Source organism: Castanea sativa, chromosome 9 (genome assembly GCF_040712315.1).
Source record: "Castanea sativa cultivar Marrone di Chiusa Pesio chromosome 9, ASM4071231v1".
NCBI classification, from domain to species: domain Eukaryota; kingdom Viridiplantae; phylum Streptophyta; class Magnoliopsida; order Fagales; family Fagaceae; genus Castanea; species Castanea sativa.
The window spans coordinates 45003653-45017704 of record NC_134021.1 but is presented as its reverse complement, the minus strand read 5'-3'; the positions used below and the strand labels follow the sequence as shown (position 1 = coordinate 45017704).

General features: G+C 33.6%; 2 protein-coding genes across 2 annotated transcripts; one reads left to right on the top strand and one right to left on the bottom strand.

Moving 5' to 3' along the window:
• Positions 1 to 1806: 1806 nt before the first annotated feature.
• On the bottom strand, positions 1807 to 4272 carry LOC142609288 (uncharacterized). The gene is made up of 3 exons (XM_075780865.1): positions 4054 to 4272; positions 2479 to 3960; positions 1807 to 2355 (listed from the first exon to the last, which is right to left on the bottom strand). Exons 1-3 carry the CDS (start codon positions 4270 to 4272, stop codon positions 1807 to 1809), a joined length of 2250 nt encoding a protein of 749 aa, XP_075636980.1.
• A 2842-nt stretch (positions 4273 to 7114) lies between these two features.
• LOC142609287 (uncharacterized) lies at positions 7115 to 7543 on the top strand. Its single transcript, XM_075780864.1, has one exon. It carries the CDS (start codon positions 7115 to 7117, stop codon positions 7541 to 7543), a length of 429 nt encoding a protein of 142 aa, XP_075636979.1.
• The last annotated feature ends 6509 nt before the right edge of the window (positions 7544 to 14052 follow it).

Sequence of the window (14052 nt, the reverse complement as noted above, 5' to 3'; positions counted from 1 at the left end):
ATTGCTACTGTATTTGTGATTAATTATTGTTTGAATATTTATCATTATGCACATCAATTGTTTAAATATAAACTTGTATTGGATAATTTGAATTTGGGGGACTAAATAATCACTTATGTTTTACACACGAAGTGAACATTCATATTGTATGGTACAATCACATAAAAGGTGACAAATGTTGTACATATTTGCAAAAAGTGATATATATTGTACAGGATTCAGATTTTCTAGATTTCCTAGGGTGCTCGATCAATAGATTCCCTTAAATCATAACTACTTTTCTATGATTTAAGGGTCTAAATTTTGTTGTGTCAGCATTCCACTAACAATATTCTTAAAATAATAGAATAATGTTATAAACAAAACAATTAAGATTGTTATTAGTAAAATGCTGACATGACAAAATCCAGACAATTAAATCATCATCAAAGAATGGTTAAGATTTAAGGAAGTCTTTTTGGTAGAGTACCCTAGAAAATCTAGAGGATCTGAATCACAAGTACAATATAAAGATATAAAAGTCTATATAATAATTTCTTATTTAAGAAAATAAATAAATAACAAGTATGCCTTTAACATAATTCAATATCTATTGTTTTCTTTCTATAGCCAAAAAAAAAAAAAAAAATCGTTCTTTACCTAATAAACAAATATATCAAATACATCTTTTTATTAACCGAAGCTGCAAGGTTTCAATTAATATTATAGAAGTATTTTCAATTAACTAATAATCAAGGGTTTTAGCTAAATAAATTGAAATTGCAAAATTAGAGGTAACGAAACATGTAAGAAAGTCAATTGATTTCAGACCACCTAGATAATAAACATCATTTTTATCTACACAATAAGAGCAACATATTTTTATCCTCTCTCTCTCTCTCTGATCGAACAGAAACAATATTAATCAGTATAGTAGATATAGATTAGTTTATTTAAGTTTGGGATATATACTTTGAATGTATTTTATCTTAATGAGTTACTATGCATGATAGAAAAAGTACTAAAAGCTGAAATCAATGCAGTATCCCAGAGGCTTATAGGCAGCATCATTTGATCTCCTTCATAAGAAAAACCATGATCCATATCCTCTTCTCCTACTTGATTAATTATTGAATTATCAAAAAATAAAAATCTATATAGTAGCCCCTGCCCTCAGCTCCCCCCTTCCATATTGGTCAATCAAATGAGTATAAAAAAAATTACGGGGACCATTAATTAGGTAAATTAAGATATATCTAAAAATTTGATAAATTAAACTATACCTCCCATTAGTTTGGAGTGATTTGAAATTAAAATTAAAAAAAAAATCTCATTAGAGCCCTAAAATTTTAAATTATTAAATATATTTACCCACTTAGAAAATTATATTACTAACTAGAAGTATTGGGAAAGTGGATTCTAGTTAGCTCAACTGGTAAAATCTCTAATGATTAAATAAAAGATTTGGAGTTCTAGCATCGCCTATATCAAAAACCAATTAATATTTTAGTCTGATGATAAAAAACTATTATAAAAAACGAACGTCATAAGTTAAAACTATCTCCAAAAAAAATATTAGAAAATAAAAAACAAGTAAATAATAATAATAATACAGTAGGATAACAAGACCAATGCAACACTAACAAATTAAACATTGATTCAAGGAATCGGTTTACATAGTGGTATAGAATCCATTTTATTATTTGACACAGATAACAAGGCCAAGGTTAGCAAAAAAAAAAAAAAAATGATAACAAGGCCAATATATAGAACACTGATTCAACTACTTTCCCATAGTGGTATAGAACCTATTTTATTATTATTCAACTACTTTCCCACAATCAATTTTGCCCTAGCATGGCCCTCATTGATTTGGAATTGCTCCCCCAGACCAAAATGAGCCATGAGTAACCAAACAAAAGAAATAAGTTGTCCACCTTTACTTACTTGTTGTGCATGGGTAGCTGGCCTGCAATGAGTAGCGGCATAGGACAACATTTCCACCCAAACTCTGCTTATTATCTTCCATTTGTCATCATTGTTATTGTGATCCAGTTTCTTCAGCTCTTTGGCCAGCATACATGCATCAAACAATATAGATTTGCTTCTATCTCCCTTAACATGAACAGGCTTAACTTTTGTATCCACATCAAGGAGATTCTTACAGGCTTCCGTTACCTGACCTTTTTCTAAATTCCTTCTGCTAAAGAATTTTTCAGCTTCGGCACAAGTATCCCGAAATCTTATTTGCCCTATACCAGCCACAGCGGACATCATAGTCGGCCGCATCACTAAAAGATATACCATGTAATCTGAGAGGAGCTTGCTGAACTGAATGTAATCTTTTTTTTCAAAACCATTGTCTTGAATTGCGTCCTTTTTGTCTGCTTTGCAGCAAAGTTGAGTAGCAACGACGTGACACAACCAACAGGTATTCTGATAGCAAAGAGTAACAACGTGCTTCAGCCACAACCAAATGAACCGATAACAGGGATTGACTGCTTGTTTTTTCTCTTCTTGGGTATCCTGAAAGCAGAGTTCAGTAGCAACGTGCCACAACAGAAGGCTCTCATCAAAAGTAACATTTTCAATATAGTCCTCTGATATCTTTTGATACACTTGGGCATCGTCTCCCTTCCATTGTCCTTCTTGAATAACATAAGCACCTCTGGCTGAGCATATCCTTTTGGTAGTTTCCAAATCCTTGGCATCTTCTGATTTCCCACGCAGCTCAGCAAAGACAAATTCCCATAGCTTTCTAGGGAGTCGGCGGCTAGACACATACCACCACTCATTTATAAACTCCCTAGCACCCAAATAATCAGTGACCTTACCAATGACCTTATAGATATAAGGCAAGCAACACTCAAAGATTGGGCCCAAATAACGACAGCCTTTCTTAAAAAGGTTAGAATTCTCTTCGAGTGGATATGGACGTAGCCTGAGGCAATATGATACCAAATTAAAACTTGACACGGATTCAGACCACCTGCGAAATAGTATAAAGGTTCCCAATACTTTCTCCTTGTTTTCGGGGTCTTCAAACCAGCTTATCTTCTTCATGTTCAGATATTTTTGGGCAATAAGAACTAATATATCCGTTCGCTTGTTGATATTGATAGCAGCCATGGTCCAATAAGAGGAAATGAGCATGAGAAGAGCAATAAAATCGAGGCAAATGGCGCCAACTAGCAAAGCGTAGGTAACATTGACATCGAACTTCGTGAAACAATGCTTGTTCATGTAATGGAACTTTACACAGGCCGCCACAACTGAACCAACGGATATAGCCCGGAATATGTATCCAGTTGTGCTATGCACCACAACCACCTTGGTATAGAGAGCTTCATAGATGAAGTTGAGTTCTAAATCAATTATTTTAAGCGCGTGTTCTGCATCTATCCCTAGGAAAAACTCTCGGCTTTCATTGCGCTCACTGAAGCTGAAGATAAGCTCAACGATGAGTCCCTTGAATATTTGAAACTGCTTGTAAGCATACCTCACCACATGAAGTTCCGTTGGCTTTTTTGCTTGATCTGTATTCTCAGCCTTATTTTCAGGCTTTGAGTCTTTACCAGGCTCTGGTGTCATTTCTATCCTTGTTGGCAGTCCTGCTTCCTTCTTCGAAGTGTATTCCTCCATGAGCTTCGCATAGTTGGGCCCCGAATCAGGTTCTTTAAGCATGGATTCGCGGAACCTATCCAAACTTGCACCGAACAATGCACGTGTCCGCTCGAAATACTTGATAATTCCTGCCAGAAACATGAGCGATGTCGGGACCAATAGCTTGTTTTCAGGAAGTGTGAGCAAGAACACATAACCGGTCACAACAACTTGGACTAGGAGGCTGAATAGGTGCCTAAGCCAGAGCTCATTATCCTCAAGGGAAAATGCAGTTATGGGGTCTGGTCCACCCAGGTGTAGCAAAAGGAAGGGAGCCCAAAATGCCAGAAGATCAGCATTCTCATGGGACTCGTCTCCCTTATTAACATTGGTGCCATGACAGATCATCGAGTTTTTATTAACAAGGTGGCAACCCTTATCATCAGTATAGGGATTCTTGGAGTCTGGGACTTGACTGTTGGCGATGTGTCCAATAGCAAAGCTTGCGGCCCAGTCAGCTAGCAAGTAAGATGACCAGATGAGCAACATCACTGGTTTTTTAGGTATGCGTTTTCTGAAAGGAGCAAACAAAATCAAAATGGTTTGCAGTGAGAGGCTTACGAGAATGATCCCCCTGATGTTCCATTCGTCCCATACGCCCTTTAATCTGTCAGGAATTGGGTTTATCATAGTCTCTCGTTGGTTTCTTTTCCCCTACTCTCTTGTTGGTTTCTTTTCCCCTACTCTCTCTCTCTCTCTCTCTCTCTCAAGAGTTGGCTAAAGAAAACAAGTATTTTTACCACTGCTAACAATGGAAAGCAGAAACGCACAATATATGCAGTGAGCTTGGTTGGGAGCATGTGTAATGGAAAACCCCTATCTCACTCATACTCCACCAATCACGGTTTATCATGAATTCAATGTCTAAAAGGGTTACAAAATCATGTGTTAAGCGTGGGTTTCATTAATTAAACTAATAAAGTTTTTTGTAGGAAAAAACAATTAAATCTTTCTGATGTCTTCACGCATCACTTTATAAGCTTTTTATCACACAGAGACAATCTTGATTTTTAAGTTTCTTTACTTCCTTTTTTAGAGAATGAAGATTTCTAAAAAATTCGTTAAGAGTATATTGTCTCGTCGGTGGTAAGAACATATACTAAGGCTGAGTTTGGATACAGCTTCTTGCGTCTGCGTTTGCGTTCAGTTTTTTTTTTTTTTTCCAGCCGCAGTTATTGACCCAGTTTTCTGTGAACAGTGCATTTGTGCACTGTTCACGGACCCACAAATTTCACTTTTCAGCAACTTTTTCATTAAAAATGGGTCCCGCGGTACTATTCACACATTTTAAAATTATTTTGCTACAGTGTTTTCAGTTTTCAGTAATAAGCTCTATCCAAACGGACCCTAAAGTGGGAAAGAAACAACTTGCGTGGTTGGTAAGAAAACTGATCCATCGAAAAGAGGCTTCCTGAGTCCAAAAGTATTTGAGCGAAAAATTTCCAATCAAATAGTCCAATAATGATAATAGAGTTCATAGCTAATAACTAATTTGTTGCTTTGGGCTTTGTGAAGTTAAGGTTATTCTGTTACCGTAGTGGTTAAGTTATCTCTAATTATACACTGCTGCATAATCTGAAGCTTACTAAATACTAGGTGCAGCAAGAGTGTCATTGAATTCTTCATGAAACATGAAAAATACCCGTCCTCATCTATCTTTCTTTTTTGTCATTGTCTTTAGTTAGTGTCAGTCTGTCAGATCTAAGAAAAAGAATGCAGAGAGAAAAAAGAGAAAACACAAAGTTTACATGATTAAGGGCCTACATCCACAAAGGGAAAACATATACGACTTTATCTTTACTATATATAATCTCAATTTAAAGTTATAATAATGAACCCAATATAAATTTATAATAGTTTAAACCCTAAACTAATCACATAATAGACCATGGTTAATTGACTTGTAGTACAAGTATGATTGGAATTGGGCTTATACTACAATTGGGCTTTACTCCTCTAACACCCCCTGTGGGCGCAACGGGAGGAAAAGTACGCCTCAACCGAGTGGACCGGGGCGAAGAAAGAAAAATGGAGTCTCCACCTAGATTAAATTTAGGAACCATAAATATTGTGCCCTTCATGGAAAGACTAATCTACCAGAACACGTGTTTGAAGTTTAAGTATAGGGATAAAAAGGTGTTAGGCATCCAACCCCACCTGACCCATGAGTTGGCTTCTCCACATTGTGTCTTACGTTTTAATCTTATTAAAGACACATTCAACATTCATCATTCTAGACTCATATACACACTAGCACGCATCTAGCAATCAACATGGCATCATATCATCCCAAAACCTAGCATACATCTATCATGCAAACAAACAAGCATACATCACATCCAAAACAAAAACATAGACATATTAAGATCAAGCAACATGCTATAGGCATCTAGATATCAAGAGCACATTGTCTCACCAAGCATGTTCATACTTAACATCAAAAGCATATTCCAAACAAATGCATGTTCATATGAATGTATGACTTACGTCACTTAAGTCACTGCACCACAACACTTATGCATCAATGCATGGTCATATCATATACATGTTCATGGCATATGAAATAAAGAAAAGAAACTCTAATCTAACATGTAAAGAACAAAAAACAAACAAAACATGAAGGTAGAGGCTCATAAGCACAACAAAAGACCAAGACAAAAGCATATTGAACAGATAAAACAAAGAAACAGAATTAAAAAGGTTCGGATTAGGGTTTCTAGGCATGAGTATGCGTGCACATACATAAGACCTGCGTGCACAGCCTAATTGTATGCGTACACATACTTTAAGTATGTGTGCGCATGCAAGAAGCATGTGCATGCATACACGCCCTAAACCCTAAACCCAGAAAACAAGAACACAGCAAAACAGAAACTTAAAACTAATAACCTAACATAATTAAAAATTGAAAGGCTACGTAAACCTAAACTAAACAAGCATGTTATAACACATCAAAACATATAAAAACACAAAAACAAGAATTAAAACCAAGGCTCCTTAGCTTGATTTTGACTATTCCCCTTAGTCAATCTATTCAAAATCAAACAAAAAGTGATTAATAAACTTGAAACTCAAATATCAAGGCCAGAAAATGCCTCAATAAAATATTGACTTGGAGATGTTTTGGTCAAATTTGACAAAATTCAAGCTAGCTAGGGGAATGGGATTTAGGGATCTTGCTTTGTTCAATGATTCTCTTCTTGCCAAACAAACAGCTTGGCGACTCATTCACAAAATAGATACTCTTTTTTATAGGATATCCAAGGCCAGATTTTTCCCTCATTGTTCATTTATGGAAGCAAAGGAGTCAACATCCGGGTCATATACTTGGAAAAGTATTCTTCAAGGTAGGGAGGTCGTAAAAAGGGGCTATAGATTTCAGGTTGGCAATGGGAAGAACATCAAAATTTGGTAGCACCATTGGCTCCCCATTAAGCACTCAACCTTAGTTGCTGCCCCAATCATTGAGTCCATGGAGGGTGCAACAGTCTATTGCTTAATTGATGAGAACTCAAGACAATGGAATTCTAAATTGGTAGATGGGATTTTTATTCCTGGTGAAGCCGAGCTTGTCAAAAAAATTCCAATAGCCCGAATTGAAATTGAGGACTCTCTATTTTGGCCTTTCTCTGCTAATGGGCACTATAATTGCAAATTGGGTTATCGATTTTTAAAAGAGTTGGATGTTGATACTGATGAGGATGCACAACCGGATTGGGATAAGAAACTTTGGAAAGGCATTTGGTCTCTGGAAATTCCTATCAAATACAAAAATCTGGTTTGGCGAGCATGCAGAAACTCCCTTTCAACAAAAATGAACCTTACTCGAAGAACCATTATAGACAATCCAACATGCGAACAATGCTCATCTGACATGGAGGATTCATTGCATGCTCTATAGGGTTGCTCGATTTTGGATGAAGTCTGGAGTGAGGGGGGCCTATGGGGTTTTTGATCAAGAGAATATTTTTTAAATTTCAAAGACTTGGTCTATTGGATCATGGAAAATGGGAAGTCACTGAAGCTCTTTGCTGTCCAAGTTTGGTCGATATGGACTCAAAGAAACCAGAATCACCTTTGTCAAACTTGCTGCCACACAAATGAATTGAAACAAGCTACCAAAGAACGCTGCAAGGAGTTTAAGGTGGCCAAACCACGACCAAGCCCGAGCAAACCACAACCAAAGCCTCGATGGACAGCCCCCCCGCTGAATACTTACAAAATAAATTATGAAGTCACGATTTTTGCTAAAGAAATTAAATCAGGTATAAAAGTGGTGATTCGTGACTATCATGGTCAAGTTTAGCTTCATTAGTGCAACAACTGGGGCAAGCGTACCAAGCTATGGAAGTCGAAGCATTGACAGCATGTAGAGCCTTGGAGTTTAGCAGCAAGATTGGTATTCGCAATTCAATTGTGGAAGGAGATTCTTAGGTTATTGTGAAGGCTTTGAGGAAATTGGATAATGGTTTATACTCTTTTGGTCTTTTGATCAATAATGTTGCTTTGTTTTCAGAATTGTCGTACTCTCATACTAGGAGAGATGGCAATAAAGCTGCTTATAGTTTAGCTAGGCTAGCTATGACCGCATCAGAGTGTACTATGTGGATGGAGGATATTCCACCCCGCACCTTATCTTTTGTTCAGGCTGATTTAGCCACCCTTAATTAAATATATGGATGTCTTCTTTCTCACCAAAAAAAACTCTATTCCCAAAATTTTTACTAAGAAATTGAAAATACTACCTTGATTAAAACTCATTTATCAAACCTTATAAAAAAAAAATCATTTATCAATGGTTTCAATATATTTAAAAGTTTTTTTTCATTATTTATATTATATTTTTATAATCTATTATAATATTTAGTTGTTTTTATAAGTTTTTTATCAAAACTTAGACTTACACTGTGATCATCTATCATGTGACTTAAAAAAAATTGTATTTTTACTATCTATTTATTATTCAATTTCAATATTTTTTTATTTTTTTTATAAGAAAATTTTTCTTTTGTTTACAAGCATTGCACGGGCATAATATTAGTTCCCACTAAAATTGGTTCCAACTAAAGTCTAAATGCACTAAATATAAAACAAAAACAGTTCAAAGTTGAACTAATTTTATTATTTGTTCAACTTTTATCAAACTTGAACCAATTTTATAGTTTATCAAGCATTCCCATAAAATGCATATATAGTTGTGCTAAAATTAGACAATTCACACACAACAAAGTGCAAGGTCAAACAAATAAAGTGGATTCATGTGTCAGTCAGACTCTAATTTAGTGTCAACCCGTCGACCGACTCGATCACATCGAGTTTGAAGAATTTAAAACCGTTGTCGACCATGGACATATGGGTTGTCGACCGATCTGATGAGCTTAAATCAGTGGTTGGAATGGTTGAACCCGTGGGTCATCTCAAGATACAGGTGATTTGGGTGGTGTCAAAATGATTGAGTTAGACAATTGGAAAACAGGTGGCAAATTACGCCAAAGAGCTTCATGGGAGCTTAAATCTTTTTAAATTCCACAAAAAGTAGAGTTAGACGGTCTATTTACACATACTTCTCAGTTCTCACATCTTTTTTTTTTTTTTTTTTTCACAATTTACTGAGGTGAAAAGTTTTAATTAAGTAAAGCGAGTGCGGTAGTAGTGGTGATGTTAGACCAATCTATCTTGATACAACGATACTACAGTAATTTTTTTATAAAAAATAAAATTTAATTAAAAAAAACGTGTTTGCAACTAATAATTTTATCAATAACCATCTTCATTTTATGAATAACCAACCAACAACTAACCACACAAGTCAGAGATGTGTGGTGTACCATATTGATGATTTCTCTTTATTATCAACTTAAGACGATAATGAGTATCGTTTTCATATATGTAGGATTCATATGAAGACAATAAACTCTATCAATTAAGCTAATTAGAAGTTTGGAACTTATAATAAATATGTATAACTTTTTAAATTTTATTTTTCAAAATACAAATTATTTTTCACTTAACTAAAAATAAGTTTTTTTATAGAAGAACTAAAAATAAATCAAAGAAAATGTTTTGACATTAACATTTTTCTAGAAAATGAATCATTTTTTAAAAAAAACATTTTTTAGAAAACTATTTTATTTTCCTATATTTGATTGCAACCATAAAATTAGTTGGAAAACCATATCTTAATTTCTCTTATTTAATTTCTCTTTAGATAGAGTTGTTTTCCTTATTTAGCTTTGCGTTAGATTGAGATCATTGAGTTGTTTTTCAGAAAATTTTAGCGATTAACAATTCTATTTCGGGTTTGTTTGGGATCTACTTATTTTGCTAAAACTGAAAACTTTTTACTGAAAATACTGTAGATAAAGATAAATGTTAGTTGAAATAGTACAGTGGAATATGAATAATACCAAAAAGTGCAATAGGACCCATAAATAGTAGTAAATATAAGTCGAATGGTAAAATAAATTGATAAAATAATGCTTTCTTCTTTTTTTGGTTTAGTGTTATAATATTTAAAAGTAATATATTGTTTTTTTTTTTTTTAACAAAAGGTAAGGTAACATAGAATAATGTTTAAAAATGAGATAGAGATAGTGTTATAAGTTTTAGGAAGAATGAAGAAGATAAAGGAAATAGCCTAAAACATAATTGAAGTATTTGAATTTAAATAAATAATAAATACAGATGGGAATCAGACATTTGAATACAGGTAGTTTTTACTTAAGGTAGTGGGTTTGTTTTGGAATAAGTAATTGGCAAAAATCCAAAACTGACCTTCTAACTTTCAGCCTTTTTCATTTCAGTACTAGTTTTCAAGTTTGTCGTTTCAATCCTCTAACTTTCAATTTTTGTCAATGTGGTATTCCATTAGAGCTCGGTTAGCTGTTACCGTTAAGGATGCTGAAACAACGTCGTTTTGGCTTTTTTTTTAATTTCAGAATTAAAAGAAAATAAGAAAAATCTGTAAAAATAAAAATAAAAAAAAAGGGAAAAAAAACGTTTAAAAGACTGAGCCCGTTTAAGAGAAAGACTGAGAAAATTTGGGGAACGGAAAGCTAGTTGGTTTGAGAGAGAGGGACTGAGTCCGTTTAAGAGAAAGACTGAGTCGGACTGAGAGAAAGAGACTGAATCAGTTTGAGAAAGAGACCGATTATGAGAAAGAGACAGAAATGAAGGTGGAGTTCTGATAAAGACCGATTTGGAGGCAACAGGTATTCAATAATTGTTCTTATCAGCTTCAAACTAAATATTTGTTTTGTTTTCATAGTTGAAAGATCAGGTATTAAAACTTACATTTATAGGAGCATCAAACGTTAAAAAATTCATAGTTAGGATGTGGTTTTGTTTAGTTGAGTTGTGTGGTGTTATTTTCAACTCTCGGGAAGCAACGCAGGAGGTGGCTTTGGAAAAACGACGACCTTCTTGGTCAAGAAATCCATCACCTTCTCGGTGCAGATCTGTCTTCATCTTGGTGATCTCTCTCTCAAACTCGGTCTCTTTCTCAACTCAGTCTCTCTCTCTCTCTCAAACCGACCCATTATCCCCAAATTTGCACAATTAGGGATTTAAGTGTCATACCGTCGTGTTCTTTGTTCTAATTTCAAGGGAATGGGAACGACCCTTAAATGTTTTCTTCTTCTTTTTTACAGATTTTTCTTATTTTCTTTTAATTTCGAAATTTATATAAAAATAAATAAAATAAAATAAAAACCAAAATGGCATCGTTTCAATGCCCTTAACGGCAGCAACTAATTGAGCTCTAACGGAATACCACATTGACAAAAATTGAAAGTTAAATGACTGAAATAACAAAACTGAAAATTAGATGACTGAAATAAAAAAGGCTAAAAGTTAGAGGGTCAAGTTTGGATTTTTGCCTAAGTAATTTTGTAATTTTTTTTGTTTATAAATGTATTTGAATTCAAATAGATAAAAAATATAGATAAGTATCAAACATTTGAATACAAATGAGAATAATGGTTTTTTTCCCCTTTTGTACATGTGATAGTATTACTCTTTTAACCTTTTTTGTTTTTTGTAGGAAAAAAAATTAAAATAAAGGATATTTTATTTTAGAATTTGTATGAGGATAGATATTTTATTTGAAGACGAAATAGGAAAATCCTCTTATTAGTAGTATAGATATATATATATATATATATATTGCTTTTTAAAACCAAAGTTTAGGAAAAATTCAATTAAAATCAAAATTGGATTTTGCTTCTGTTAGCTTTCCATACAAATTAAATTGTTTAGATTTTTTCTATTATTTTTTCTATATGCTTTTGTGAGCATCAAAATATATGCTTTTGTGAGCATATATTTTTTATAGTTTCAATCTATTCATATATTTTGTATATGAAGATATTGAACGTAACAAACTTTAATTGGATTGAACGATCTCATGCAACTATTCTCATTCAATTTAGGAGATACTATTTGACTAATTTATTATTTTATCTTGTGTTATATTTAATAGAATTTCACATACAATACTTGTGAATTGATATTGGAAATTGATATTGTATATGTAATATTCAATAGTGATTTTGAAAATTATATATGTAATAACAATGTAATAAAAAACTTAGCGTAACCAATATCATGAAAATTGCAAGGAAAAACTATTTTAGTACCTCTAAATGTCCTGGTCGAACTATGCCCTATATATTTAATAACTCAAACTAACATTAATAGCACTACTACAATTACACGCGGGTTACATACTTGTATATAGTTATAGAAGTTTAATTTTTTAGTCTCGGCCATGTGTTACATTTGTAGTTTCACACACTTGACATGTAGTCAATTCATCAAGCCATAGAGGAATTAGGATTAACAACGCTATATGGCAAATCACACACACCTTATATATATTTGGCATGTTTTAGATGTAATATTTACCGTTTACATGTGAAAGTGTTTATGGGTGCCCTTAGGGCAATTGTTAATAAATCATATTAGGAAAGTTTTAACTTCATTTTCATGGAAAATATAAAAAACTATCAAAGAAACTAATTTCTTTATCATTTTCCAATAAAATGTTTCTAAAAATAGTTCCTAAACTAATACTCTTAGGACATCCGTTAACATTTCTTTTAATTGCTTCATCAATTATAAATAAATGGACTTTTTTTCTTTTTGTATAAAATTGATTTGCCTCCTTCAATTACTCATAAATTTCCAATTTTAATAACTTCATGCTAATCAACGTTTTGTAACCAACCACGTTAGCATCTCTCTTTTTTTTCTTTTTTTTTTAGGGGGAAAAAAAAAGCTATCATAAGTTATAGTTAAGAATATACTGTACTGAAGGAAACAAAAAAACTAAAAACAAATTGACTTGTAAGTTGTATGACCGGATATATTGCATTAAACAATTTCTACATTCTTGTCATTTTGGGTCTTAGATTTTCAAAGTTGTCATGTTGTCATGTCCTATCTCTGTACTTCTCAGATTACAAATTCTAAGACTAGACAGAGAGAAGAGCATAGCTAATAAGACAACAATAAGTTGATAACAATAGAGTTAAAGTTCAAGGACATCTCTTTAAAAAAAACCAAGTGATGCCTATAAAGCCCGCACATTACCCTAAAGAGAGAACATTTGGGCCTCTTAAAGGCCTTAACGTTATGTTTTTCCTAGAAATATCGTTCAAAAATATTTTTCTAACGTCCCTTACAAACTTACAAACCTTTCTTTTTTATTTTTTTTGAATCAGCATCCCCTTACTAACTATAATAAGAACGGAAATGTTTTGCTGCATACAAGGGTATGTAGCAACAAAAATAAAGGGATACATGTTCAAGGGTTATGTGCATTGGCAGTCGGTAGACCTTAAGACACTAATCATTTTCTTTTTGCTTCCTGTGTTCAACAAATCATGATCTCAATATGGTGGTTGGTTGTTTTATATTGCGGCTCAAATCCCCATCATTGCAAATTTCAACCTAAAAATAGGAAATAATTAAAAGGAACGGTAAGGCTTCTGTCCAGTGGAAATTTTCACTGGACACGTTCGGATTCGGACACGTGTCTAAGAGTGGACACGTGTCCATCATCCAACGTGTCCAGTAAAAACTTCCATTGGACACAAGCTACACCTAAAAAGAAAATACAAAAAATAAAAAAATTGGTATGGGGTTGGGCCGATCTAGGTTAAAGGTAGATAAGCCCGAGTCAAGTTTATTTTTCAAGTTAAAATCAGGCCTACAACAACTAAGCCCAGCATAACCATATGGGCCAATTTCTTGGCCCCAAATTACGTTGGGACATTTGTTCTTGACATCTTGTGTAGTCATTTTAAATTTCTTGGTGTTTTGCGTGATTGTTATTTCATTTTTGTTTGACTCTATTATATTTTAAAGGTAAATTGCACTCCCTATTATGCAAGAATAATACTTAGGTAC

Coding starts and splice junctions, on each gene's coding strand:
- LOC142609288 (XM_075780865.1), bottom strand. CDS start 4,272: ATGATAAACCCAATTCCTGACAGATTAAAGGGCGTATGGGACGAATGG. Junction 3,961..4,053: donor GACACATCGCCAACAGTCAA/GTCCCAGACTCC, acceptor AATGTTAATAAG/GGAGACGAGTCCCATGAGAA. Junction 2,356..2,478: donor AAGAAGAGAAAAAACAAGCA/GTCAATCCCTGT, acceptor GCAGACAAAAAG/GACGCAATTCAAGACAATGG.
- LOC142609287 (XM_075780864.1), top strand. CDS start 7,115: ATGGAGGGTGCAACAGTCTATTGCTTAATTGATGAGAACTCAAGACAA.